The 25,811-nt window shown below is 40.7% G+C and overlaps 1 protein-coding gene across 16 annotated transcripts in view; it reads left to right on the top strand.

Annotated features, from left to right (window-relative positions):
* The window catches only part of DNM1 (dynamin 1), a 305,071-nt gene that overhangs the window by 190,494 nt on the left and 88,766 nt on the right, over positions 1 to 25,811 (top strand). For 13 of the 16 annotated variants that reach the window (XR_013273564.1, XR_013273522.1, XR_013273538.1 and 10 more), the window contains exons 11-15: positions 7,181 to 7,267; positions 10,487 to 10,557; positions 11,896 to 11,947; positions 16,507 to 16,518; positions 24,889 to 25,002. Coding sequence is in view for 13 of the 16 variants with exons in the window: in XM_077478763.1 (XP_077334889.1) it covers positions 7,181 to 7,267; positions 10,487 to 10,557; positions 11,896 to 11,947; positions 16,507 to 16,518; positions 24,889 to 25,002 (336 nt within the window). In the remaining 3 variants the exon portion in view is untranslated. The remainder of the gene's footprint in view (positions 1 to 7,180; positions 7,268 to 10,486; positions 10,558 to 11,895; positions 11,948 to 16,506; positions 16,519 to 24,888; positions 25,003 to 25,811) is intronic. The other 3 variants (XM_077478765.1, XM_077478766.1, XM_077478764.1) reach the window with 1 other exon arrangement.

Raw genomic sequence — 25,811 nt, 5'->3', positions numbered from 1 at the left:
GATCAGTCACAAGGGCCCAGCATTTTTGGCACCATCAGCATGTATTTTCTGTACTTGCTGAAAATGTTCTGAATTCATCTGAAAAGTTCAAAGCAATTCAGCCACCACATCTAAGGACTTACCAGTCAGCTAGGATAGAAGCTAGGACACAAACAATGGGATCAGAGGACAGTTAGGAATCTCCAAAAATGTTCTAATTTCAGGGTAAGGCTCTATGCACACTGGAGCTCATAAACTGCAGTTTATTGGAGTTTGGGCATTTTTTTTTAAAAGCCTATAAACTCCACTCTATGTTAGCCTATGTGTCCATGCACACATGTACGTTTTTTAGCTTTAATGAGCGCAGTGGAGTTTATGGGCTTTTTTCTGAACGCCAGAAATTTGCATTCAAAGTGCCGTTTTTCACCGCCAAAAAACGTCAAATGCAGATAAACGCTCATAAACGCTTATAAACGCTCACAAACATGCGTTAATTAGTGTTCGGGATTCAATTTTTTCAATGCATTGTGGGAGTTTGGAATGCAATGTGGGATTTTTGAAGTGTCCTCTGTGTATTTTTATTGAAAACACCCATAAACGCTAACGCTAATAAACGCTAGTACAAAACGCTGTTAAAACCACGTTTTTCAACCAGTGTTTTCTGCCAGCAATCTGGCGTCCAGGAAAAGCTTTTTTGAGCTTCAGTGTGCATGGAGCCTAAAACTGGACGCTTCAAAGAATCTGCTTTACAGGTACTACATAATTTATTCCTCAGTTATGATACTGAAACTGTTAACAGTCCACCTCTCTTATAGCTGAAATATAATACAATTTTGTTTTGGAGTTTAACTACACTTTAACACTTAGTTTTTTTTTTCTTTTTCCTGTAGTTGGAAATAGTTTCTCATGATAGCTCTTAAAGCGTAACTAAACCCTCCTATCCTTTACAGCCAAAGCAGTGGTCATCTTATTATTATTATTATTATTATTCAGGATTTATATAGCGCCAACAGTTTGCGCAGCGCTTTACAATATGAGGGCAGACAGTACACTTACAATACAATTCAGTACAGGAGGGATCAGAGGGCCCTGCTCGTTAGAGCTTACAATCTAGAAGGGAGGGTCAAGTTGAAACAAAAGGTAATAACTGTGGAGGATGAGCTGATGGAGAAAATGAAAATACAGTTAGGTGTGGGTGGGGTAGGCTTCTCTGAAGAGAAGTGTTTTCAGGGATCCTCTAAAAGCTAATAAAGTAGGAGATAAGCGGACAGATTGGGGTAGGGCATTCCATAGGATTGGGGATGCTTTGGAAAAGTCCTGGAGGCGAGCATGGGAGGAGGTGATGAGGGAGCTAGAGAGCAGGAGGTCTTGAGAGGAACGAAGAGGACGAGTAGGTTGGTATTTAGAGACTAAGCTAGTGATGTAGCTGGGGGCCGAGTTGTGGATGGCTTTGTATGTAATTGTTAGTATTTTGAATTTAATTCTTTGGCTGAGCGGAAGCCAGTGGAGGGATTGACAGAGAGGAGTAGCAGACACCGAGCGATTGGTAAGGTGGATGAGTCTGGCAGCGGCATTCATAATGGATTGAAGAGGTGATAGACTATGTAGAGGTAAGCCAATGAGAAGGGAGTTGCAGTAGTCAAGGCGAGAGATGACCAGCGAGTGAATTAAGAGCTTTGTTGTCTCATTGGTTAGAAAGGGGTGTATTTTGGAGATGTTGCGGAGGTTGAGGCGGCAGGATTTGGACAGTGATTGGATGTGTTGCTTGAAGGAGAGTTCAGAGTCCAGGACTACACCTAGAACCTTGGCATGAGGGGATGGGCTTATGGTTGTGCCATCAATTTTGACAGTGAGATCAGGGGAAGGGGCATATGGGGGAGGAAAAACTATAAGTTCGGTTTTGGATAGATTGATTTTGAGGAAGTGATGTGACATCCAGACTGATATATCTGATAGTAAATTAGTGATACGTGAGGAGACAGAGGGAGTGAGCTGAGGGGTAGAGAAATAGATTTGGGTGTCGTCAGCATAGAGGTGGTATTGGAAGCCGTGGGAGGCTATCAGTTGACCCAGGGAGGAGGTATAGATTGAAAATAGGAGTGGTCCAAGAACAGAACCTTGGGGGACCCCAACAGAGAAAGGAAGAGGAGAGGAGGAAGTAGAGTTGTAAGAAACGCTAAAGGTGCGGTTGGATAAGTAGGAAGAGAACCATCGTAGAGTAAGGTCACGGAGACCAAAGGTGTGGAGTTTTTTGAGAAGGAGGGGGTGGTCAACCGTATCAAAGGCAGCAGAGAGGTCCAGGAGGAGGAGTACAGAATAATGTCGTTTGGTTTTGGCCGTTAGTAGATCGTTTGTTAGTTTTAGGAGAGCAGTTTCTGTGGAGTGTTGAGGACGAAATCCAGACTGAAGGGGATCAAGAAGGCTATTATCAGCGAGGTGGTCACTCAGTCGGTTGTAGACCAGACGTTCGAGTAGTTTGGATAAAAAGGGGAGCAAGGAGATGGGGCGTAGGTTGTTTGGATTGGAGGGGTCCAGTGAGGGTTTTTTAAGTATGGGTTTGACAAGTGCATGTTTTAGAGAGTTGGGGAAGATGCCAGAAGAGAGGGAGAGATTGAAGATGTGAGTTAGAGAGTGTAGCATAGAGCCAGAGGGTGAACGTAGCATTTGTGAGGGAACAGGATCCAGGGGGCAGGTGGTAAGGTGGACATTACCAAGTAGTTTAGCAACTTCATCTATAGTTGGCCTATCTTGGCCTCTGTTTGATCCACAGATGCTGTGGTTTCACATGTGATTAGTTATGACACCAGCCATTTGATGACCTGACATTTTGGTTGGGAGCACAAACATATGTGATAGTTATCATTCACGGCATGCCTTGAATTCAACAGTTTTGGGAAACAGTTATCCACTTGCTTGTGAGCAGGGGTGAGTTCATACAAGGATCATAAAGATTCCCATACCATTGAAAAGGGACTTGTAAAAATTTCACAAGGCCCATGTTTCACTGCTGTTCCCCCAAACCAAGCTGTGCAGGTCTGCTCCTTAGCACATCTCATATGATTGTGTCATAATACAAATGTCACTGTACAATTATAAACTTAGCCTACCTTCAAATTGAGCTTTAGTGAGAAACTCTGCATTCACTTAAATTCACTTTTTTTTTATGCTTGGGGAGTAATTGGTTACACCCACAAGGCTGATGCTGGAGTTCATCATGACAGCAGAAATTCTGGTACTAAAGGCTGATTTCTTTGACTAGTTTCAGGTCTGGATGTCTGCTCTGATTCATGGCCAGTGTAAGTAGTATGCAGGGCAGTGTATAGAGGTTAGTGTAGGATGTTTGGCAGTGTACAAACATTTGGCAGGATGTTTGGCAGTGTACAGTAGGATGTGGGGCAGTGTCCATAGGTCAGTAGGATGTGAGGCATTGTCCATAGGTCAGTAGGATGTGGGGCAGTGTCCATAGGTCAGTAGGATGTGGGGCAGTGTACAGAGGTCAGTAGAATGTGGGACAGTGTGCAGAGTTCAGTAGGATGTGGGGCAGTGCCCAGAGTTCAGTAGGATGTGGGGCAGTGTCCATAGGTCAGTAGGATGTGGGGCAGTGTCCATAGGTCAGTAGGATGTGGGGCAGTGTCCATAGGTCAGTAGGATGTGGGGCAGTGTCCATAGGTCAGTAGGATGTGGGGCAGTGTCCAGAGGTCAGTAGGATGTGGGGCAGTGTTCAGAGGTCAGTAGGATGTGGGGCAGTGTCCAGAGTTCAGTAGGATGTGGGGCAGTGTCCATAGGTCAGTAGGATGTGGGGCAGTGTCCATAGGTCAGTAGGATGTGGGGCAGTGTCCAGAGGTCAGTGGAATATGGGGCAGTGTTCAGAGGTCAGTAGGATGTGGGGCAGTGTCCAGAGGTCAGTGGGATGTGGGGCAGTGTTCAGAGGTCAGTAGGATGTAGGTCAGGGCTAATTTCTTTGACTAGTTTCAGGCCTGGATGTCTGCTCTGATTCCTGGCCAGTAGTATGTAGGGCAGTGTATAGAGGTCAGTGTGGGATGTTTGGCAGTGTACTGAGGTTAGTAGGATGTAGGGCAGTGTCCATAGGTCAGTGGGATGTGGGGTAGTGTCTATAAGTCAGTGGGATGTGGGATAGTGTCCATAGGTCAGTAGGATGTGGGGCAGTGTACAGAGGTCAGTAGGATGTGAGGCAGTGTACAGAGGTCAGTAGGATGTAGAGCAGTGTATAGAGGTCAGTGTAGGATTTTTGGCAGTGTACTAAGGTTAGTAGGATGTAGGGCAGTGTCCATAGGTCAGTGGGATGTGGGGTAGTGTCCATAGGTCAGTAGGATGTGGGGCAGTGTACAGAGGTCTTTGTATACGGGGCAGTGTACAGAGGTCAGTGGGATGTGAGGCAGTGTACAGAGGTCAGTAGGATGTAGGGCAGTGTATAGAGGTCAGTGTAGGGTTTTTGGCAATGTACAGAGGTTAGTAAGATGTAGGGCAATGTCCATAGGTCAGTAGGATGTGGGGCAGTGTCCATAAGTCAGTGGTATGTGGAGCAGTGTCCAGAGGTCAGTGGGATGTGGAGAAGTGTTCAGAGGTCAGTAGGATGTAGGGCAGGGCTAATTTCTTTGACTAGTTTCAGACCTGGATGTCTGCTCTGATTCCTGGCCAGTAGTATGTAGGGCAGTGTATAGAGGTCAGTGTGGGATGTTTGGCAGTGTACTGAGGTCAGTGGGATGTAGGATAGTGTCCATAGGTCAGTGGGATGTGAGGCAGTGTACAGAGGTCAGTAGGATGTAGGGCAGTGTCCAGGGGTCACTGAGCACTGCAGTCAGTGGAAGAACTCGGGCATGTTCGGTCACAAGCCCAAACAATCCTGGACTATTTCCAAGGCTTTCCCCACCCCTCAGCTGCAAGTATGCAAGGGGAAGGGCTGTCTCTGCAGGCAGGGATTGGTAGAGCTTGTGCCTGTGTGCTCTGAAGCTGTCTGGGAAAAACAGCGTCGGTAACCTGGGGATCTGTTGGCGATCCACCTGTCACCTGCTTATAGTCCACAGGTGGATAGCGATCAAAGGGTTGCCAGCTAGATGATTTGTTCATATTTCATGTCTGAAGTTTACAACCACTTTAAGTTGAAATCGGTCATAAGGCACTTATATACAGTATGTATATACGTTTCCAAAATATTGCATAACAATTCTTTTAACAATAACATTGTCCAACCTATTCAACTCTAAACTGTTCTAAAACATATTTTCTAAGATTTCAAACATATACAGTAATATAGCAGATATGATTCAATAAGCTGGACAATTCCTAATACAAATGAACAGCACATACTGCCTGCCATTAAGTCCTGCCTGACATTAGGTCCACACATCACATGGCCAGAAGTGCAGCTCAAAATTTGAATGCCCCCTTTGCACTGTGCCATTAGATTGCGGTGCTCTAGATACAAGTTGTGTGTTACATTAGGACAGCTATTTTATCAAGAATGGGCTGCCAGTACATGAAACGGAATAAAAAACAGGCCTGCCTTTTTTTTCTTTGCAGCAGATCACAATGCAAGGCACATATGTTGTGTTGTATTGCAGTGTGAGTTTTAACACCTACTGTACGTGCATTGGGGTGTCATTCTAAATAACTGCCATGTGTTATCATTATGGTAAAATGTACCGCAACACATAGGTTGGAAGGAGGCCCAAAGGTTAACTATACTTTTAAATAATTTAATAGTAATGACCCCACTCACCTTAGATCAGTGGGTATTGCGGTCCAAGAGCCTACACCATATCAGAGGGTGCTCAGCCAGAGAAGCCTCCCAGCAGGTTTACAGCTAGACAGCTTTTGTATTAAGGCTTATGAAGAACTCCATACCTCTGACACTTTACTCCAGTAGTGTCCAACCCTTTGCCTTTCCTGGGCCATATTAGAAGAAAATGAATTGTCTTGAGTCGCACATAAAATACATTAACAATAAGGAGAACTGATGAGTAGTTCCTTCTGCCTCTCAATGTATAGGTGCAGCCACCAGGCCCGTTCACTATTATGACAGTGTCGCTGGCGGCCGCACCTATTCACGGCTCTCTGCACAGTCAGCTATTACCTGCAGTGATTTCTCCTGGACTCAGACAAAGTGTGTCCAGCAGTGATCACCAAAGGTAATTGCTGGCTGTGTCGAGATAGGTGCAGCTGCCAGCAAACCGTCATAGTGAACAGGGTCATCAGCCACACCTACTCGCTAAGAGCCACAGGAGCCGCTGCTACAGTTCCTCAATGTAGGCTACCATGGCTGCTATATTTACACGGCATCCCCAGTGTCCCTACATAGGTGCATTGGGGCGGGCTTGCCTGTGTTGGCCACCGTGGCTGCTGTGCTTGCACGGCATTGTCGGTGTCCCTTCAGATGTGCCCGGCACACGTGCTAAACTCTCTGGGGCCGCATGCATCCTGCGAGCTTTGGGTTTTACACCACCGTTACACCCTGATTTTGCATCTCTCTGCTACCCAGCACCCATATCACTGTACTCCTCTGCTCCTCTGGCTCAGAACCTCCCTGTCATTCGGCACCTGTAGACTCTGCACCTTTGTTACACACAGCATCCGAGACGCTGCATTTATCAGCCACCTGGCTACTCTGCCACTGCATACTTCACCACCACCCCCCTTGTCACATATGCAGGGACATGGAGAGAGGCTGAGTCTGGACTTTCTGGGCTGTCTGCTCACTTCCTCCTCCCTCTGGACTAGCATTGAGATAGGTCAATACATATACTAAAAATAAGGCCTATTGTCTTTGATGGCAAAATATTTCCTACAGACACAAGCAGGAAGTCTGAGGTTAAATTATGAGCTTGCAAAGGAAGCCTGGCAAAATATGGAGCTATTGCTCTTAACGACCATATAGGTCCTTTCCTCCTTTGTTTTAGAAACATGGCACTCATATTGATGGCAATGGACCATTCGCTTCCTCTGCTTACTCTATTTTTTTTTAATATGAAGTAATCTTTTTGTGTTTTCTGCTTCTACACTGCATGCTGCATTTAGGCAATCTTTTCACCATGTCCCTTTTTTTGGGGGCTATTCCCCATCTTCTAAGATGTCTGTTGCTTGCCTTGTTTGCACAGTAGACTATTAAATGTGTTTTACGGTATGCTCAGCCATTCAGTATTTTCTAGCTTTGTCCCACAAAGATGTAAATTGTCTCCTGCAGCTCAGCCAGTATCCCCACCTAAGGGAGGAGATGGAACGGATCGTCACTACATATATTCGGGAGCGAGAGGGGAGGACAAAAGACCAGGTGGGTAGCCGGAAAAAATTGTATTTGAAACCTACATCTATTTTTCAGTGTTTTAAGGCAGATTAATAAAATGAACTTCACTTCTTTAAATTTGTTTCTTTTTATAAGATTTATGTCAAGCCTTTATATTACAAATAAACATTTAGTACTGGGTGCTTCCATGACATTCAGTTTGCAATGCCTGGAAACTTGTTTACAGGCTTTTTACAACTGAACAGTAGTGGTCCTGCCCTGGGAGGAGGCGTGTCTCTCCTGTGTGACTGACTTTGCAGCACGTTTAATCTGATCTTTCTGCTATTTTCACTTCATGAATAGTAAATCAGCCTCCAAACGTTGATGCTTTTAGTCAGCTATACATATATGGTAAACATAAAATATTAAATTAGAAGTTTAGGCTGTACAACACCCCACTTTATAAGCTCAATTCAAATACCTTTTTTCTGTGTGATTACGTGACTGCAGAGCCCTGGCTTCTCTGTGTAATGTGCAATGCTAGCAACAGGGCAGAATTCCAAACATATCTGCAGCGTTCACTGCTGTATAGGCATTGTTGGAGGGTTGAGAGACTACTCCCAGCAGATGGAGCTTTGCGGTCAAGTAACCACTTAAAAACTGTAGGAAAAAAGTATTTAAATGGTGAAGCATGCTAAATTGTATGCACACAATGGGGTGCTGTGAAAAAGAAGCATTTAAAAGCTGGGGTTTTGTAAAGTTTATACTACTACTTCAAACCTAAAGAGATTGTAAAGCCTTAAGGTTTTCACCTTCATGCATTCTATGCTGCAGTTCCCCCAGACCCCCCCCCCCCCTTTTTTTTTTTACAAAAATTGTAGACTATGCCAGAGATGGGACAGTCAAAAGAGCCATATGATTGAGCCACTGGGAAATGGTAATCAAAAATTCAAAGAACAAAGGCATAGACAAATATGTAATTTTATTAGTGGAACATTCATGTAAAAAACATAGAAACAATTCCTCCACCATCCAGGGTTGCCAACCTCCTGCAGCATTTTTTACTGACAAACCATGGATAAATTTACTGGCGGAGCACATTTCTTTACCGGCAACCTGAGAAATGACAGAACTCCTATTGAAAACGAACACAGTGAATATTATAAACATGATATGGAAACACTGGCAATACCTATAACAAAGTAATTTTCTTGATTTACACTTAAAAAGTCAACACAGCATGAAATTATCAGCCCCTGATATTTACTGGCAGTTGTAAAAGAAATCACAGATTTTTACAAACTGTCAGTAAATTTACTGCCGGTTGGCAACCCTGCCACCATCTAACATGACAATGTTGTCAAAATATAAAACTGTCTAGACCCATTCCATGCATATATGCTCCCACACATCACATCATGATTCAAATCATTATATATATATATATATATATATATATATATATATATATATATATATATATAGTGTCACTATGAAATGGAGGGGCAAGATGAAGCTGTATATGGATGGCATGGATCTGATTGCCGGAGTGAGGTTTGGAGACAGTGTCCGGAAACACTCAGCCGTGTCTGCTGCATATGCACTGGAGCTACTTATAGACACATCTGTTGTGGTGTCTCCTCAAGCAAAATTTGCGGGTCGCCATGAAGGGTTTGTAAGGAGGACTGACTTTTCACTTCACTGGCAGCACGTCTCTGTCGGATCTATGCAGCTCTCCAATTGACCCCTGGATATGTAAATCATGTCACATCACCTATCTCTCCAGCATGCATAGAACATTATCCTACCTTGCCTGTTTGTGCAATGTTGCCACGCACATCAGTTGATGTTTTCCCAGTTGGTTTATGCCACTTACTATTTATTATCATTATTGAACTTTATGCTTAAAACATGCAGTCTATGACAACAGTAACCTTTGCCATTTCCTTGCACATTTATGGTCTATTTTCGACTGACTGTCAGCATGATTTGATCCTGCCATTGTTTGCAGCTCTTCAGTCATTCCAGCCTCCCATTGCCAACATTTGGCATACATTGGAACTTGATCAGTGCCCATCAGTGCTGTTTTATCAGTGCAGCCTATCAGTGCCCATTAATGTAGCCTCATCAGCGCACATCAATGAAGGAGGAAAATTACCTGTTTGCCAAGTATGAAAACAGTTTTTTTTGTTTAGCAAAAAATAAAAAACCCAGTGTTGATTAAATAACACCAAAAATAAGTTATATTTGGGTGGGGAAAAAAGGATAAAACTGTCATATGGATACAGTGTAGCATGACCGCGCAATTGTCATTCAAAGAGTGACAGCGCTGAAAGATGAAAATTGGCCTGGGCAGGAATGGGATAAAAATGCCCAGTAAGCAAGTGGTTAATATCATTTTTATGTAGGTGCTAGTGTCTCTTCCAAAGAAAACTTGAACTACATGTATATTTTAGGGCTGTGGAAATTAAATTTAATTCCTCGATTAATCGAATAATTTTTTTGACTCCTCCCCCCTTCCCCAAGTGCCTCCGTCTGCTAACAAAGGGAAGGGGGAGGAGTCCGGTGATGTCAAAGCTATGATTGAATGTAAGGCATACGGGAGGAGCTACGCATTACGTCACCCGCTTCTGCCCTACAGAACTAACACAATTGTCGGCTTTACATGCTCTGTTTTTATCATCTTTATGTGAGTAGTTTGTGTTTGAACACAAAAATTTAATCTTATACTTAAGCGATGAGCACTTTCTCTTTCTACCAATGACCTGGCGTCCTTGCTGAGATCTAAGCAGATGTGAGTGAAGTTTATGGTCCGTGTTAACCCTTTTGATACCCGCTTGCATGACCACCTGTTTGCACAGGGGTCCATACCATAAGGTGAGAGTGATTAGTTAGACCGGAGGTGGAGGGATTGTCACGCTACTGTGGAAAACAAATTACTTACGTCAGTGCTACAGTTTGAATTTTAAACTTATTTGTGTGAACTGTGAAACAAAGTCATGGATTGTGGAAACTAACTAGTGTCAGGTGATTGTATATAGTGTATACCACATTTACCAATGACTAATGCAGAGTTGCAATGCAAGGAGATTAGCTAAAAGTAGTTGGATCTGTATGTGCGTTATAATTAGTCGATTAATCTATTTTAAAAAAAAATTGATTAATCGAACACGAACATTTTAATCAGTAACAGCCCTAGTATATTTTGTTTTTTGTTGCACCATGTACTGTACAGTATATTAAGCATATTGTCTTTTGTTCTTACAGGTTATGCTGCTGATTGACATAGAACTGGCTTACATGAACACTAACCATGAGGATTTCATTGGCTTTGCTAAGTAAGAGGCTATTGTTCTAACAACAAATACAACAATATATTAGTCATATTTACAGTGCCTATGAAATCACATCCTCGTGGCAGGGATGTATTTTGTTATTTCTGAACTAATGCTAAAAAAAGGAAAGTACGGTTAAAGTGTATGTAGACCCAAAATCTATTTTTATAACTTCTTGCATCATGCCTCATCAAGTCCATCTATTTCACCCAATAAAAAAAATAAACAAATAGAAAAACTCCATATACACAATCCTATACCCACAGTTGATCCAGAAGTTTTTAAAGTGTAAGTTCCAAAAAATTGCCCTCCCACCCCCCGGTCCCTTTTGTGGGCGAGCAGCTGTCAGTGCCCACGTAGCCAGTGTAACAGTCCAAGGATTTGAAATCCTTGCTGTTCTTCCCCTTTTTTCTGCAGGGCTTCTGAGACAGATCTGAGAGATTCCGATTGGTCAGCACTAGCACAGAGTATTGCTCAGTCTGTCCTGGAAGTGCCTCAGAAATAAGAGAGAAAAGAGTGGGAATTTCAAACCCCTGGACACCTATACTATCTGCATGGGCAATGACAGCTTATCGCCCATGAAGGTAAGTTCAGCAGGGACCGGCTGGGGTGGGGGGGGGTAGTCTTGTGGTGATTGTGTAGTGTCAGTTTTTTTCTGAAAAGGTGGACTAACCCTCTTAAGCCAGTTATTTTTTATTATTTTTTTTGTCCTAAACATAATGAAGAAAATATATTAAAAATATATATTTTCTTAAGATGCAGTTTGTATAAAACAATGGTAAAAATATCACAACTGGGATGGAAAACTTGTAGTGCTAAAGGCACATGGGCGATTTTAGCCTTGTGATCCTGCAAGTGATCTCAGGACAAAAGTCCTGCTTCAAACAGTTGCGCGGTGAGCATTTGCTGCAGTTTTTTTAAATTTCTCTGATTTCAGTGAAAGGAACGGATTAATCACAACTTGTAGCACAATGAAACAATTTCTAACAATTTGTTTGTTTAAGGCTTTGCAGAACCCAGAGACAGAAATTAAGGCTTTGACATTTTTCTCAAGAAAGCTTTTTTTAAAAAAAATACTTTTTCAGACAGAGAAAAACTTTTTTTTTCACCTTTCTTTTCTTTGTTGATATTAGGGCTATAGGTACGCTGGGGGTCGCATTGTACTGTTATTTATAAATAAAATACAGATTTAGCTTAAAAACTATAACATCCTTTGTCCTTTTGCTTTGGGTATTTTCTGAAAAATCGCTTTCAATCACATATAATCAGGTAAACATGACACCATATAGTCAGTTACTTAACATTCGCTCATGTGACAAGAAAATGTGCTCTTTATTATAGTGCGCAGCAAAGGAGCAGCCAAATGAACAAGAAGAAAGCATCTGGAAACCAGGTGGGTACGGTGTATACATCCCTATATGGATAACCAAAACATACAGCTGATACAAATAATATCGTTCTATGTCTGTTCAGTGCTGATTTTAGGTGGTCTCAGACTAAAGGTGGACAAAAGCAGGGTTCCTCTCATATATACTGTAAGGATAAGATTATTAAGCTTGAAATCTACAGACAGACATCAGTCTGCTGCATACAAGACAAGATGGAGGTTTACTTGTCTGTGTTCATTAATAATCACAGATTGTCAGTCTAAAAAAAATGCAAATCTGTTATACTCTATTTAAAAATAAAAAAAAGAACACTTAAAAACCTCAGAGTGGGCTTATTTAGAAAAGCAGTGATAGATACTGCCTATGACCTGCCATTTTCACGCCCTAGCTTGTCTTCAGTGCAGCACGGCACTGCACTACAAGATGTAATTTCAGTTCACTGTATAAGTTATTTTAACTATCATTTTTTTTATCTCATGCTATTTATCTCATCAAAATGTTCTCTTCTTATACAATAAAATTGCATGAGTATAATATATTTTTTAAAAACCAAAGAAAGGCTTTCTTTTCTTTTCAGGCCTCTTGCACACTGCAGCTGGAAAAAAACTATTTTTTTACAGAGCTAAAATGTAGCCCATTATTTAAACGTATACAAGTGCCAAGCATTGCTCAGTTAAAAAATAAAATAAAAAAGCAAAATCTGCGTTCTGGTCAGTATTTTGTACCAGCGCATGCAAATATGTACATATGTGCACAAATACTTGCATATGAGCATAAATATGAATGAATTTTCCCTAGAAAGGTATTGTGTGCACAAACACCTGAAATGGTGTCCAAAAAAGCAGAAGCTCAAACATCAGTACCATGTGCAAGAAGCCTTCTTAATCATTTTAACTCCGCTAAAAGTAGCATTGCCTGCTTCCCTCATTATAAACTTCATAAAGACTCACTTATTTTACCAGCCAGAAGCTAGCACAATTCTGTGGAGTGATACCCTACGAAAGGCTTTTACAGTCACTAAAAAACGGGGCACGTGCCTTGAGCTTACCAACAGATGACCCCCCCCTTCTGCTGCCCTCACAGTAATCATCCTCCCTGGTGAAGTAGGAGAGTATGAGAGTAAGACCCATGCATCCACAATTAATCCAGCTCCTATCACCATGATTCGTGCAGCGGGTCCCTTCAATTGAAACACTGCCTATGTCCTACACAGGACGAGTGTGAGAGGAGGGGTCCCTCTGCACTGATCATAGCGAAAATAGACTGATTTGGGAAGGGGAGGGGGGTGTCTGTTGTTAAAAAATGGGGTTCATTGCTTGTCTGATTGGGCCCAAAGAGGTGAAATAGCTGTAATCACAGCTTGCTAGCTTTTAAAATTGTGCACCTTTTTGAAATGAAAATTGTTCTAGCTATTTGCCAGTATCCTGTAATGCAACCCCATTCCTTAAAGGATAACTGTACTGTGCGTAATGCTATCTTAGGGTTTCCCAGCCTTCCCACAGCTTTATAACTCACCAGTCCATGCTTCTGCCAAATCCAGACTGTGCAGCAGCCACCCCTTGCAGGTCGCACAGTGTGGATCTGACAGGAGAATGGACGTGTGTGTGTGTGTATATAACTCTGAGGAGATAGACGAAGAATTAAAATTCAATAACAGTATGAAATTGAATGTTTGTCTTGCTGTTCCCCTTGACCACTGGGTCCTGGGATGGTCTTGGAAGTTCAGTACAATTTTGTAATGATATTGATATTTAGCATTGTTATTTAGCATTAAAGATCAACTCCAGGCAACACTTTTTTCCTATTTTTATATCCTACACAAAAGTAGGACTTCCACTCACATTTTGTCCCATGACGCCAGGACAGACATAGAGGTATGGTAGGGGGTTCACTGAAATAGGAAAACACACACACCAATAAATATCCAATGGAGATATCAACCTTACCTAGCTCTACCAAGGTTTTTTTTTTTGGGGGGGGGGGTTGTCCTCATTAGTGTGATTTTTGCTCAATTCGTGGAAATTTCCCCCTTTATCTGTAGTGTTTGTGGGCCAGAACGTGGTGAGAAATCTCAGTGGGGACCCAGACAGCAAGAAAAAGGTAAAAACCCATAAGAAAACATTCCCCTGAAACAGATGTCCATTCCATAAAGATTGTATGAAAAAATAATAAATAACATTTATTAGAAGTTCCTTGACACTATTGAAATGTACAACATCCTGCAGATTTAACTCAAAGTCTAAAACCATACAACCACTCCCCAAAAAAAGAACAGTATCAATACTCCAGTTCCTAAATAAGGTTACCATATATCAAGGAACTCAGAGCTCTGAACGACACCAACTTGGGTCAGTAAAGCATATACATAATGATGGCAATTAACAGAGTGGCACATGCTGCAAAGTAAGAAAATAGAGTAAATCCACTCTGTTTTCTATGTCGTACCCACACCAACCATGGCATAGAGTGCAAGAGAGCTTCAGCCACTTGCTCCATTTCCCTTTGAGGCCCCCCCAACCCAGCTTATTTACTGGAGTTAATAGCCAGGCATATAGGCAAGGCAAGAAAAGGAAAAGCGAAAGGCATGAAAACTGTCTACCAGATTACCAACAGAGGGTTCACTATCTGTACACCAATCTGATATAGATCTGCGGAGGTTTTTTGTATTGAAAGCTGCCATACATTTTGTTAATTGGGCAGAGAACCTGAACTATTTTCTGTCCACTTTGATAATGTGGGGCATGCCACTTATGTCAGTTTCCTGCACCATTATGTTGCGTGGAAAGCTTTGGTAATTCCCAAAAATGTACACATACTATATACAGTGCCTTGCGAAAGTATTCGGCCCTCTTAAACTTTTCAACCTTTTGCCACATTTCAGGCTTCAAACATAAAGATATAAAATTTTAATTTTTTGTGAAGAATCACCAACAACATACACAATACAATACAATTGTATACAATTATTCACATACACATAAGTGTGTATATTACAAAGAATATAAATATACAATTTGATAACTGTAACACACACACACACATTGGGGGTTATTTACGAAAGGCAAATCCACTTTGCACTGAAAATGCACTTGGAAGTGCAGTCGCTTTAAATCTAAGGGGTAGATCTGAAATCAGTGGAAGCTCTGCTGATTTTATCATCCAATCATGTGCAAGCTAAAATACTGTTTTTTAATTTCCTTGCATGTCCCCCTATGATCTACAGCGACTTTACTTCCAAGTTCACTTTCAGGGCAAAGTGGATTTTGCTTTAGTAAATAACCCCTTTTGCGTGTAATAAATAAAGAAATAAAAAAAAAAAAAATATATATATATATATATATATATATATATATATATATATATATATATATATATATATATATATATATATATATATATATTAGGTATTTTCAATTTTTTTATACAGTCTTTTTGTGATGCGGACATTTGTTTTGGGGGGTGCTTTTTCTTGGTTTGGCAATTAAAACCTCACAAAGTTTCCAACCATTTCTCCCACTTCTCACCCTACTGCCACCATGAGGTCGCAAATCACATAAACACTAGAGTCTCTAGTATTTTTGCAGTCTTTCCAAAACTAAAATAAATTTGACTGGAGTTGGGCTTTAACATTCTTTGGGATTTGCTGTAAAACTGATTATAGTAAATACAGAAGAGGAGGTCAGCTGATCTATTTATTTGTATATGCTAATAAACGTTTTATATGTAATATATATCTTGATCCTCTTAATTATAAGCAAATATGTATCATAGGGTCATCTGTCCTTTAATTATGAAATGCTGTTAATGTGTAATCTAACCATTTGGTATTTTCAGCTATTTATCAGGCTGTCAAGTCTAACCTGTGAGCTGTATCATGTTGTCTTGCAGGCTTTACTGAATTACTATTGCTGCTGCCTTCTGTGCTTTTCAGTGTTATTTTTTATTTTTTTGTATTTTGGTAGATGGGACAAATTATATCTTTGCTTTTTTGGAAATAGGATGCCAAGCGTCAAGTTGCTTGATGCTTTAGAGCAGCTAAAATAAACAGATCTGCCTAATGATAACCATGAATGAATGAATTACCAGTCTGAAAAGCACAGAAAATGCATTCAGTAGGGTGCTGGAAGGCAGGACAAAGCAACTAAATTGTACTGTGTAAAGAGCCTCTTGGCACACAAAACCAACAGTGTTATGGTGATCTACAGTAGGCCTGCTTTAACATTTCCGTTTGCTGCTGGCATCTGTTATGTAATCCAGTAAGGCCCATTTGGATCATATCACATGGCTGGCACAGAATTAGATGGCGGGCTGCAGTGTCAGGCTGTCCATGTCATTAATCTCCAGTCATGTACCGTGCAACATTGCGGACCGCAGGCTTGGCACGTGTGCCCTATATATGTGTGTGTGTGAGGTGAGATTCTGCCAGATGTCATGCACGGGCTGTGGAATCTGCAGCAAGGCATATTTGGTTCTGCACTCGCGCTGCTAGTAATGTATATCCCTCTTCTTCTGCTCCTCTCTCTCCTCTCCACTCTGCTGCTGTTGCTATGGTTACCCTGTGCAGGATGAGATCCTGGTGAGTAGTCAGGCAGCGGCTGATGCGCCAAGCAGCGAGAGTGCATTAGGGCGGCCATTTTTCTGGCATTAATCACAGCCAGACAGAAAATAAATCATGAATCTTTTTCCTAGAATAACTGCGACACACTTATATATTGTAAAATGCATTCAAAAATACATTTCAGGATATGAACACTTTATTTTTACAATATAGTGATTTACAATATATAAAACTGGTCATCTGCATAGCCACAGGCTTACTGTAATCTGTTCTGAACATGTCCTGCTTATCCTCAATTTACCTTATAGAACATGGAGACTATACTGTGCTCTGATTACTATACACAGGCTGAAACACTCAGAAAGGAATTTTAAGGAGCCCCAGATGCACCCTCCTGCCTTGCTCAGTCTCCCCCTGTGTGTCCTCATGTCCCTTCCTCCTGTTCCTTTCCTGCTACTAACACTGTGTGTGAGAGTCAACACTCCAGACCTTGACCGGCAGCCACGTCATCCTTATAAATCCTATTTGTCGCAGTCTAGGAGGCTGTCATGACTATTTTGGCAGCCATGTTATTACTTCAAAATCCAGACCTTCCTTACAGAGCTGGAAGAGGGGCCGCCACAATAATAAAAAATAATAAAAAATCCAACTTCCAACAGAGTGAAGAATCTCAGGTTTGTTTCTAAAGCTGGATACACATTATAATATTTTTGTTGTTCAGTTTCCTTTAGATTTACCTTCAACTATGTAGTGTAAGGGCCTGCCTGATTGCTTACAAATTGAAAGTAATTAGATTTAACCTCATATTATATGGTTTTGGTAAATCTAAAGGAAGGCTGTACAAGAAAACTGTATAGTGTGTAGCCAGCTTTAGAGTGAAATGAGGAATAAAGCTGGCCATGAACGTAAAGGTGTCAGATGTTCAGCAAGCCGAATGAGAGAAATTCTCGGTCCACGCTAAAAAACTTGGATGATGGAATCCCACACTGCCAGATATTGTATTCTGACAGCCGGCACTTGTGGCTGTCAGCACTCATTCACAAGAGCGGCCAGGGGACATTAAAATCAGTTGAGCCATGGTTTTACTGCCCCTGATTGCCTGCCTGAACAAAGGCAAGCAGGTGCTAAGGGCTGTAAACATGCCACACTCGTTGATGCCTTGCTTCACATACACAGCAAAAATTTAACAGCATGTCGATTTTGTTGAGTGAAACTGCTGTCAAACCCAACCAGTTTAAGTGAATAGGGCCGCGCCTCAACCGCCCTACAGCTATGTGCAATGGCGTGGTGGTGCAGCATTTTGAGGGATAAAACAGGCAGGGAGGAGGCAAAATATTATTTTCAGAGGGACAGCTATGTTAGCCTCATGTGTGAATGATCTTTCTGCAGTCACGGTTTGGCTAACTCTTTTCCACCTGGATCTTTCAACCTTCCAAAGTTTGTTGGGCCTGGTGGTGTTCATAGGATCACCCACAGCTTGTATTTCAGCCAATTCTCAGGAATCAGACAAAATCTGAGCTGTGTATGGCCAGCTTAAGGTTGCTACCTCTTTTATATTTACAGCAACAAGTCTAAATGTTACTAGCCAGGTCGGTAAAATATTGACTGAATGGTGGCAATCTCATAAAGACAAAATGGCCACCAGCCTTCACAGAAAACAAATACATTATATTCTAGGGTAGTTTTTTTTTTTTTTTTGTTTTTTTCAAGCACATCTTTTTTTTTTGTGCTCTCAGTGTTTAGGGTTGCCATCTGGCCATTATTTTACCAAGGTTACTTGTTGCCAATGTTATTAATAGGAAATACATCATAAGGTGGTCTGTATTTTTCCCAGAAAATGTGGCAACCTTAAATGTCCCATTGGGGAGATTTTCCTTCACTTCCTTGTCTTGAGACCCAACAGGAAGTCAGCAGATTTAAAACGGGAAATCCTTTCTTAGACAATCATCAGAGACAGAAGTGAAAAGAGACCACCCTTCTCTATTTGTTTTGATGACCAATGTCACTGGCATTGGAAGTAAAGGAAAATACATAATTTTATAGTTGCAAAAAGAACAGGAATAGAGATGAGGTCTGTTAATGGTGACTCTTGCTCTGAGTCACAATGTCTACATGGCAATTTCCCCTCATTTGGACAGATTTCTACTAGCTTCCCGTTTCATCTCCAGTATAAAAAATGACAGGGAAACTCCCCAACAGGACACAGAAAGTGGGTTTAACTGGAGATGTAAAATCTCCATAAATTTTGAAGCCTGTTTTTTTTTTGGGGGGAAAAAAATTACATTTTCAGCAAAAAAAAAATCAGTGTGGAGTAGTTGTACAAATTGGAAGTAATTTTGTTACACTGGGTACATGAAATGCAGTGTATATAAAACTATTATGCTTGAAATAAGAGTATAAATACATGGGGGAGGGGGGCTGCAATCTGGGGGCTTGTTAAAGGGGGCTTCCAGATTCTGATAAGCCCCTTGCCCGCAGATCCCCACAACCACTGGCCATGGTTGTCGGGAAGAAGCCCTTGTCCCTCCCATGTTGAGGGCATGTGGCCTGCTGGTATGGTTGGGGGGGGGGCTTTCTTGCCCCCTCCTTTCCTGGCTTGCTAGGCTGCATGCTTGGATAAGGGTCTGGTATGGATTTTGTGGGGGACCACACTACATTTATTTTATTTTGACATGGGGGTTCCACTCCCAAATCCATACAAGACCTTTGGGAAGGGACCCTACGGTGTGTTTAAAAAAATGGTCTGGGGTTGCCCTTAAAATCTGTACCAGACCTGAAAGGGCCTGGTATGTATTGGGAATTGTTGACAATGGTTTTTTTGTTTTACATTAAGCTGTCAGCTGGGAACCCTGCTAATAGCTAAAGAGTCACATCTGTTGTTAAGAAAGCGGTTGCCGCCTTCCCAGCCTGCTCCTTAACAACCAGCTAATGTGAAAGATGCCGGTGGCTGAAGGCTCCAAAAATTTGCATCTGATCCACATCTAAATCGCAGCTGAACCACTGCTTTGGAGATTCACAGTGAAAACTGATTGGAAATTCACACTGGACATGTGTGAACCCAGCCTAATAGGAATCATTTAAAGGTTAAAATAGATAAACTAATTTGTCATACAAATGTCCCCGCTTACCTGTGAAATAAGGCCTGGGAGGACAGAAACCATCATCGGAATCTCCACACACAACTACAACCCTCCAGCTGTTGCGGAACTACACTTCCCATGAGGCACTGTAAAACTCCAACATTCACAGACATGACTAGGCATGATGGGAATTGCAGTTCCTGAACATCCAGAGGGCCATAGTTTGGAGAGTTCTGATCTACTGTATGCCAACAATCACCCAACTGTAGGCAAATTAAACTGGAGCCTTTCCCCTGCAGTGCCACCTAGTGGCAAAAATACACATTTATCTTGTTTGAGAACTGCATTGAAAAGAACAGTCTTATTTGAATTGGATTCCAGGATTTGCTTGGCTTCACCTGAGAGAACTTGCAATAATTTAAGACTTTACATAAATCTTTCATGAAGCTCTTCATGTTATATAGTGTGAATACCATGTCATAGATATATAATGCTTGCCCGTATATATATATATATATTCAATTTAATTCTTCAATAAAGTAATAGTGAAATCAGATGGATTGCTCCTGGCAACAGCTTTACAGAATTAGCTCCTGTTTGTTAATATAAGGTACACGTCAGGTGCAAAGTAATATGAGTGTGAGGTAAATGTTGGGTATACCACTATGAGGTAATATTGATGTGAGGTAAAAGTTAGGTATAACACTATGAGGTAATATTGGTGTGAGTTAAGTCAGGTGCAACTCTATGAGGTCAAATAAAACACGTTTTTCTTTTTCTCTGTGAACTAAAAACAGATGGAATTTGAGGTAAACGGAAAAACAGTTTTTGTTCTTTTTTTTATTATTTAAATATTATTTATTTTTATTTTTTACTTTTGAGGGTGTGTTTTTTTCCAGTGTATCTAGGGTAGTTTAGTTCTTTTTATTTAGTATTCTTTGTGTTTGTGTTTTTTCTTTTTATAAGTGGTCGTTATTTGTGTACCGTTGCTTTATTTTTTATTTAGTATTTTTACTGTTTCCTTTTCTGTATGTTAAAAATAAGTAACATAGGCTAATAATGGGGTGTAACGGGGTTTTTTTTGGGCAAAAGTGCAGGTGCAGGGCAGTTGAATGGTGCTTCCGTAAACCTTAGTAGCCATTTAATGACACTTCTACAGGGGAAAATGGTAGATGCTTGGTTGTATCTGACTTAAAGACTTAGATCTAAAAGTCCATCTATTACAAAAATGAATGAATAAATACATACAACCATATCTGCAAACATACAAATATTGCAACTGTGATCAGTGGATTGTGGGTGCAATGTACAGGCTCCTGCAGACTTTCATCAACTCTGTGCTTGTACTGAGGTGCAGGCTTTCACCCTGGGGGTAATGTCACTACACTTGTGTGCCATTTAGGACTAAAAGACCTTCTGCCTTGGTGGCAAGCAAGAATAATATTCTCTGTGAAACGGTGACACAGATGTGGAGGGCTTCACTGTGCAGAATTCAAAAATGATAGCTGCTGCAGGAGAGAAGATCCCACACACTTTGTCACACTAGGGCTCTTGGGGTGCTTAGTACCATGTTACATGTTGCACCCTAATTATGGGTGTAGTGTGCAACAGAATCCAAAAGGGGAAATTTAGTCTTTAAGTGCTTTTAGGTCAGACACAGAATAAGCTTGCTGTAAGGTCACATTTACACCTTGGTGTCTTGGTGTGTAGAGTTAGTGCATGCAAGTTAATGCATATTTTTGCATATATTGCGTATAGGAAGCCAGTTCAAATAAATGTGCTGCCAACGCACCAAAACATTGAATATATTGGATATACACCATTTGTTTTTACAACACAGTTCAACACAATGCATATGCATTCCATTGGGTAGCAATTGGAAATGAATTACCTGACATGTCTTAATGAGCGCACTACCATAGTGCAACCATGCAAATGTCTGAAAAGTGTCAGAGTGCTTTATTTCTATATTTGTTCCAGGCCAGCAACTCAAAAGTCATTGAAGCCAAAGCATCTCCATGACATCCAGGGAACTACTATTCTTTAAAGAAGAGGTCTGCAATGGCAGCCTACATGATTCTCACAAGGCAGAGTCCCTTTAATTTCCTCTTTCCCATTGACAGTGAATTTCACCAAAATAGCAACATTTCACTGAAGTACCCCACGTGCGCAAGCCCTTAAATTATTTATGAAACCATAACAAAAATGGTTTTGTTGGAAGAGTCTCATAAATGAGGAATCTTCTTATAAAAATCATAAATATTTTGTATGGAAATACAGTATGCATTAGAGGTGGGCCTCATCTCATGACCAGATTGATCACTGAAAAGCTTTGAAAGACCTAAAGTTAAACATCTCACAGACTGCAATTCCATCCGTTCTGTCTGCTGCGCTGGAAGAGAGCAGTGTTCAAATTACAGATATGAGATCACTGGATTTGGCAAGCTTTTTCTGTTTAGTGACAGAGCACAATCATGATGCTTGCTGCCTATTTAGCAGACGGAGGCTTGCTGCCATTTCATTGTCTGGTCTGGCCGAGCACTGAACAAGATGGCCGGCATTTTGCTCTTGTGTTTTGAGTGAGTTTGCAGATTTTGCCTGAAGTGTGTGCATGCATCTCCTAACCACAGCTTGTCACATTCCTGCCTTCAAACAGTGTAATGACCCCACCATCTTTCATGCTTAACTTTTCCTTTTGTGGCCTCATAATAGTGTGATGTTCAGATACTGGGCATCTGTTGCCCGTTTTGTATCTCCTCTCTGCCACATGGTTGTATCGAAATGTCCCGTAAGACGTGCTAGTTGAATAAATAAAACACAGTCAGAATGTTTAGCACAATTAATTGATACAGTTTTTATTATTATTTGATATTATGTAATAAAATGCTGCAAAAGGCAGAGGTGTGTGGTAGCGCAGTTATAACCCAGCTTTTAGGAGTTTAGCAGTTTAATTGCAAGCTGCGCTCTAAATGGTCAATATGTTTTACTGCACATTTCTGTTCTTTAGGCATGAAATGTAAAATTGAAAATGTATCAGAATTATTTTTGTTTAGACACATGTTAAGATTAAAGTGACATTTTTTTTTCTGTCAGTTACAGTGGCGGCATAACTTATATGACAAGAGAGGAGATTTTTTTTTTTTTTTACTTACACAACATCAAATTGTTTCAACGACACAATTCTTTTATGATCATTGCCGAAAGCAACACAGATCCTGTTGTACCTTGTATCTATTCTTTGACTGTGACCTTAATCATCAGCTGACCATACACTATACAGTCTAATTAAATATTTTCTTTTAGGTCCCCTGTCAACTATGTAGTATAAGGGCCTGCCTGATTTGATTCTATTTTTCATAGTTTTGGTAACGCTAAGTGAGATTGTACAATCAGATTGTATAGTGCATTGCCAGCTTTAGAGAGGCTAAAGTAAACGTGTCATAACCTGGGTGATTCATAGCATAATTTTAAATATATGTAAGCAGAGATTACTAAACTTCAGTGGAAGCTGGATGTCAAAATTATCAGTGGATATATATGGCTAAAGTTGCATACTAATAAAGAAAATCAATAACATCGACTCAAAATGAACAGTTTTGAAAGTTTATTTAGAAGAGAAGCATTACAAAGTCAAAGTGAAGAGTAAATATAATTTAGGAAGAGATTAGCATGGCAGTGGAAATCTCACATAGTTGACTGTGCCAAAAGCCAACATCTTCAAAAATAAAAAGCAAACATTCTAAGACAGTTGACATGTAAGACCAACTGTAACCTCTTGCCAACCACATAATGCATGGGGGGGGGGGGGGGGGTCTGCCCTGCCTCCTGGTGTTAAGACCCAGTTAAAGGGCTGCTAGGAGGGGGCAGGAAGGGCTCACACATTTTTCATGATAATGTATTAATAGCCACACACACATAATATTTACAAGAGACCTCAATTTCTTTTTTTTTTTTTCCGTACATCTTATCAGTTCAACCATGACCCACAACGTGAAATGTCTCACTTTAAATATTACAAGACAAATTGTCTGTTCAAGACTGTACAACAAGACCTTCCAAAGGGCATTATAAAAAAATTTAAAAAAAATCTAAAGAATTTTGAGAATAATACTTTCCTGCAAAGTAAAATACATTCTATAATATGTCCTCTATTATTGTCATTTAACTATTAGTAAAATATACAATATAATAATTATTTTTCTTTATCAATGCAAATCTCAGCTTTTCCTGTTAAAGTTGAGCTGGCCACTTCCATCACCTCCAGAGCTCTCCTGTTGGTCCTTTAATGTGACCAGTAGAGATTCAGGTAAGAGGGGGCAGACACATTTTCTGGAAAATTTGAGATTTGGATTTAACTTCAGCTGCCTATGTCTGCATCTGCTGATTTATTTTTTGAGATGCTGTTTTCACTAGCTGCAACTAAATTTTTACACCATATGCATTTTTGAATTGCCCAGGTTTGGATGGGTTTAATTTGGCTTGCTAGTGACTTTCACATTAACACTTAAAATAATTAAATATTAATCAGTATTTGTGTGTGTAGCTTTCCTGTACTCTGTCTGTTTTCAGATGTGTTGAATTATGATGCTTTTGTTGACCTGTGTACACTGACTGGTTACAACCCAGTGGACGCATGGTCCAGTGAGCAAGGTACCTTGTTGTCACATACATCTGTTTCTGTATGGTATGTGTACACAGGTGTTTTTCTGTTCAATATGGGAATAGAACTTGGGTGGTCCTGCTTGTAGGGTTCTCTGAACAACCGTTTTCTCTGCCTCCTGCATTCTGCGAACTCTGCAGTTTACTGGCGCTGAGTTCTGTTCACCTTATGGACCAACATGCTTTGAATGGCAGAATACAGAAGCACTGAAAGCAATCGTGCTTCAATACTATATATTTTTTTTCTTGATCTGATCTGCTACATGTTACCAGGCAGCTTTTATAGCAAGCAGGTAAAACTGTATATATTTTTTTTAGTTTTGATAAGTTGCTGTGTAACCTTAATGTGTTCAATGCATGCAGACGATTTGTCATTTTGAATTTTCTCTAACACTAAACACAAAGAACCTCATTTTATCAATGTCTCAGGGAGAAGAACTGCCTCAGGAAGTAAGTGTTGCCCATAATAGTCAATAGGAGCGTTCCTTTTGCTCTTCGTGTTGCTCTAGGAGAAGGAAGAGGAGTATCCTGTTGGTGACGGTTGACAGCAGTTTCTTCCTCAGATGTACTGATAAATGACGGTCTGGGTGGTTGTTTGTTGTGCACCTGTGTCTTCCCTGCAGTGACAAGTTCACCTTTCATTGAACAGGTCATCCGGAAGGGGTGGCTGACCATTAACAACATTGGTATAATGAAAGGCGGCGCAAAGGAATATTGGTTTGTCCTTACAGCGGAGAATATGTCTTGGTACAAAGATGATGAGGTATGTCTTCCACTTCATAAAATATATGCCTGAACTATATTTCAGATTTCTGTATTGTTCTTGCCTTCTGCTTAGATTTTTATTATATTTAATAAACAATCCAACTGAGAAAATAGAAGAATTACGTCACAAAATACAACTGCAGATTTTACATACCAGTTCATTGCTGCTAGCCTTGGCATAGAAGATGATGCATTCGGCATAGTGGGACAGTGGACTGACATGGATATTATCCAGTCCAGTCAAATCTACCAAAGCTTAATTTCCTCTAGATAGATTAAAAACAAGTGAGCGTTGCATGGGACCAGTGAAGAACTTTTGGCTAGACCACGCATACAAGGCCCCTCTAACTGGGGCATAACATGAGTTCAGTTTGATTCTAGGATTCTCCTTTTTTTTTTTTAACTGTCAATTAATTATTTTCCTCAAAATTCTACAACCACCGTATAATGACATTGTGAAAAAAGTATGTTTGAAATATTTGAAAATGTATTAATAAATAAATAAATCACATGTTCATAAGCTCTGGCTGGGCCACTCAAGGACATTCACAGAGTTGTCCTGTAGCCACTCCCTTGCTATCTTGGCTGTGTACTTAGGCTCTTTGTCCTGTTGGAAGATAAACCTTTGCCCCAGTCTGAGGTCCAAAGCGCTCTGGAGCAGGTTTTCATCATGGATGTCTTTGTACATTGCTGCATTCATCTTTCATTCAATCCTGACTAGTTTCCCAGTTCCTGCCTCTTAAAAATATCCCCACAGCCTGATGCTGCCACCACCATGCTTCACTGTAGGAATGGTATTGATTGGCC

The sequence above is a fragment of the Lithobates pipiens genome, unplaced genomic scaffold (genome assembly GCF_037356315.1).
Source record: "Lithobates pipiens isolate NorthernLeopardFrog02 unplaced genomic scaffold, aLitPip1_a1.2 Scaffold_1, whole genome shotgun sequence".
NCBI lineage: Eukaryota > Metazoa > Chordata > Amphibia > Anura > Ranidae > Lithobates > Lithobates pipiens.
This window is presented reverse-complemented; position numbering and strand designations above follow the sequence as displayed.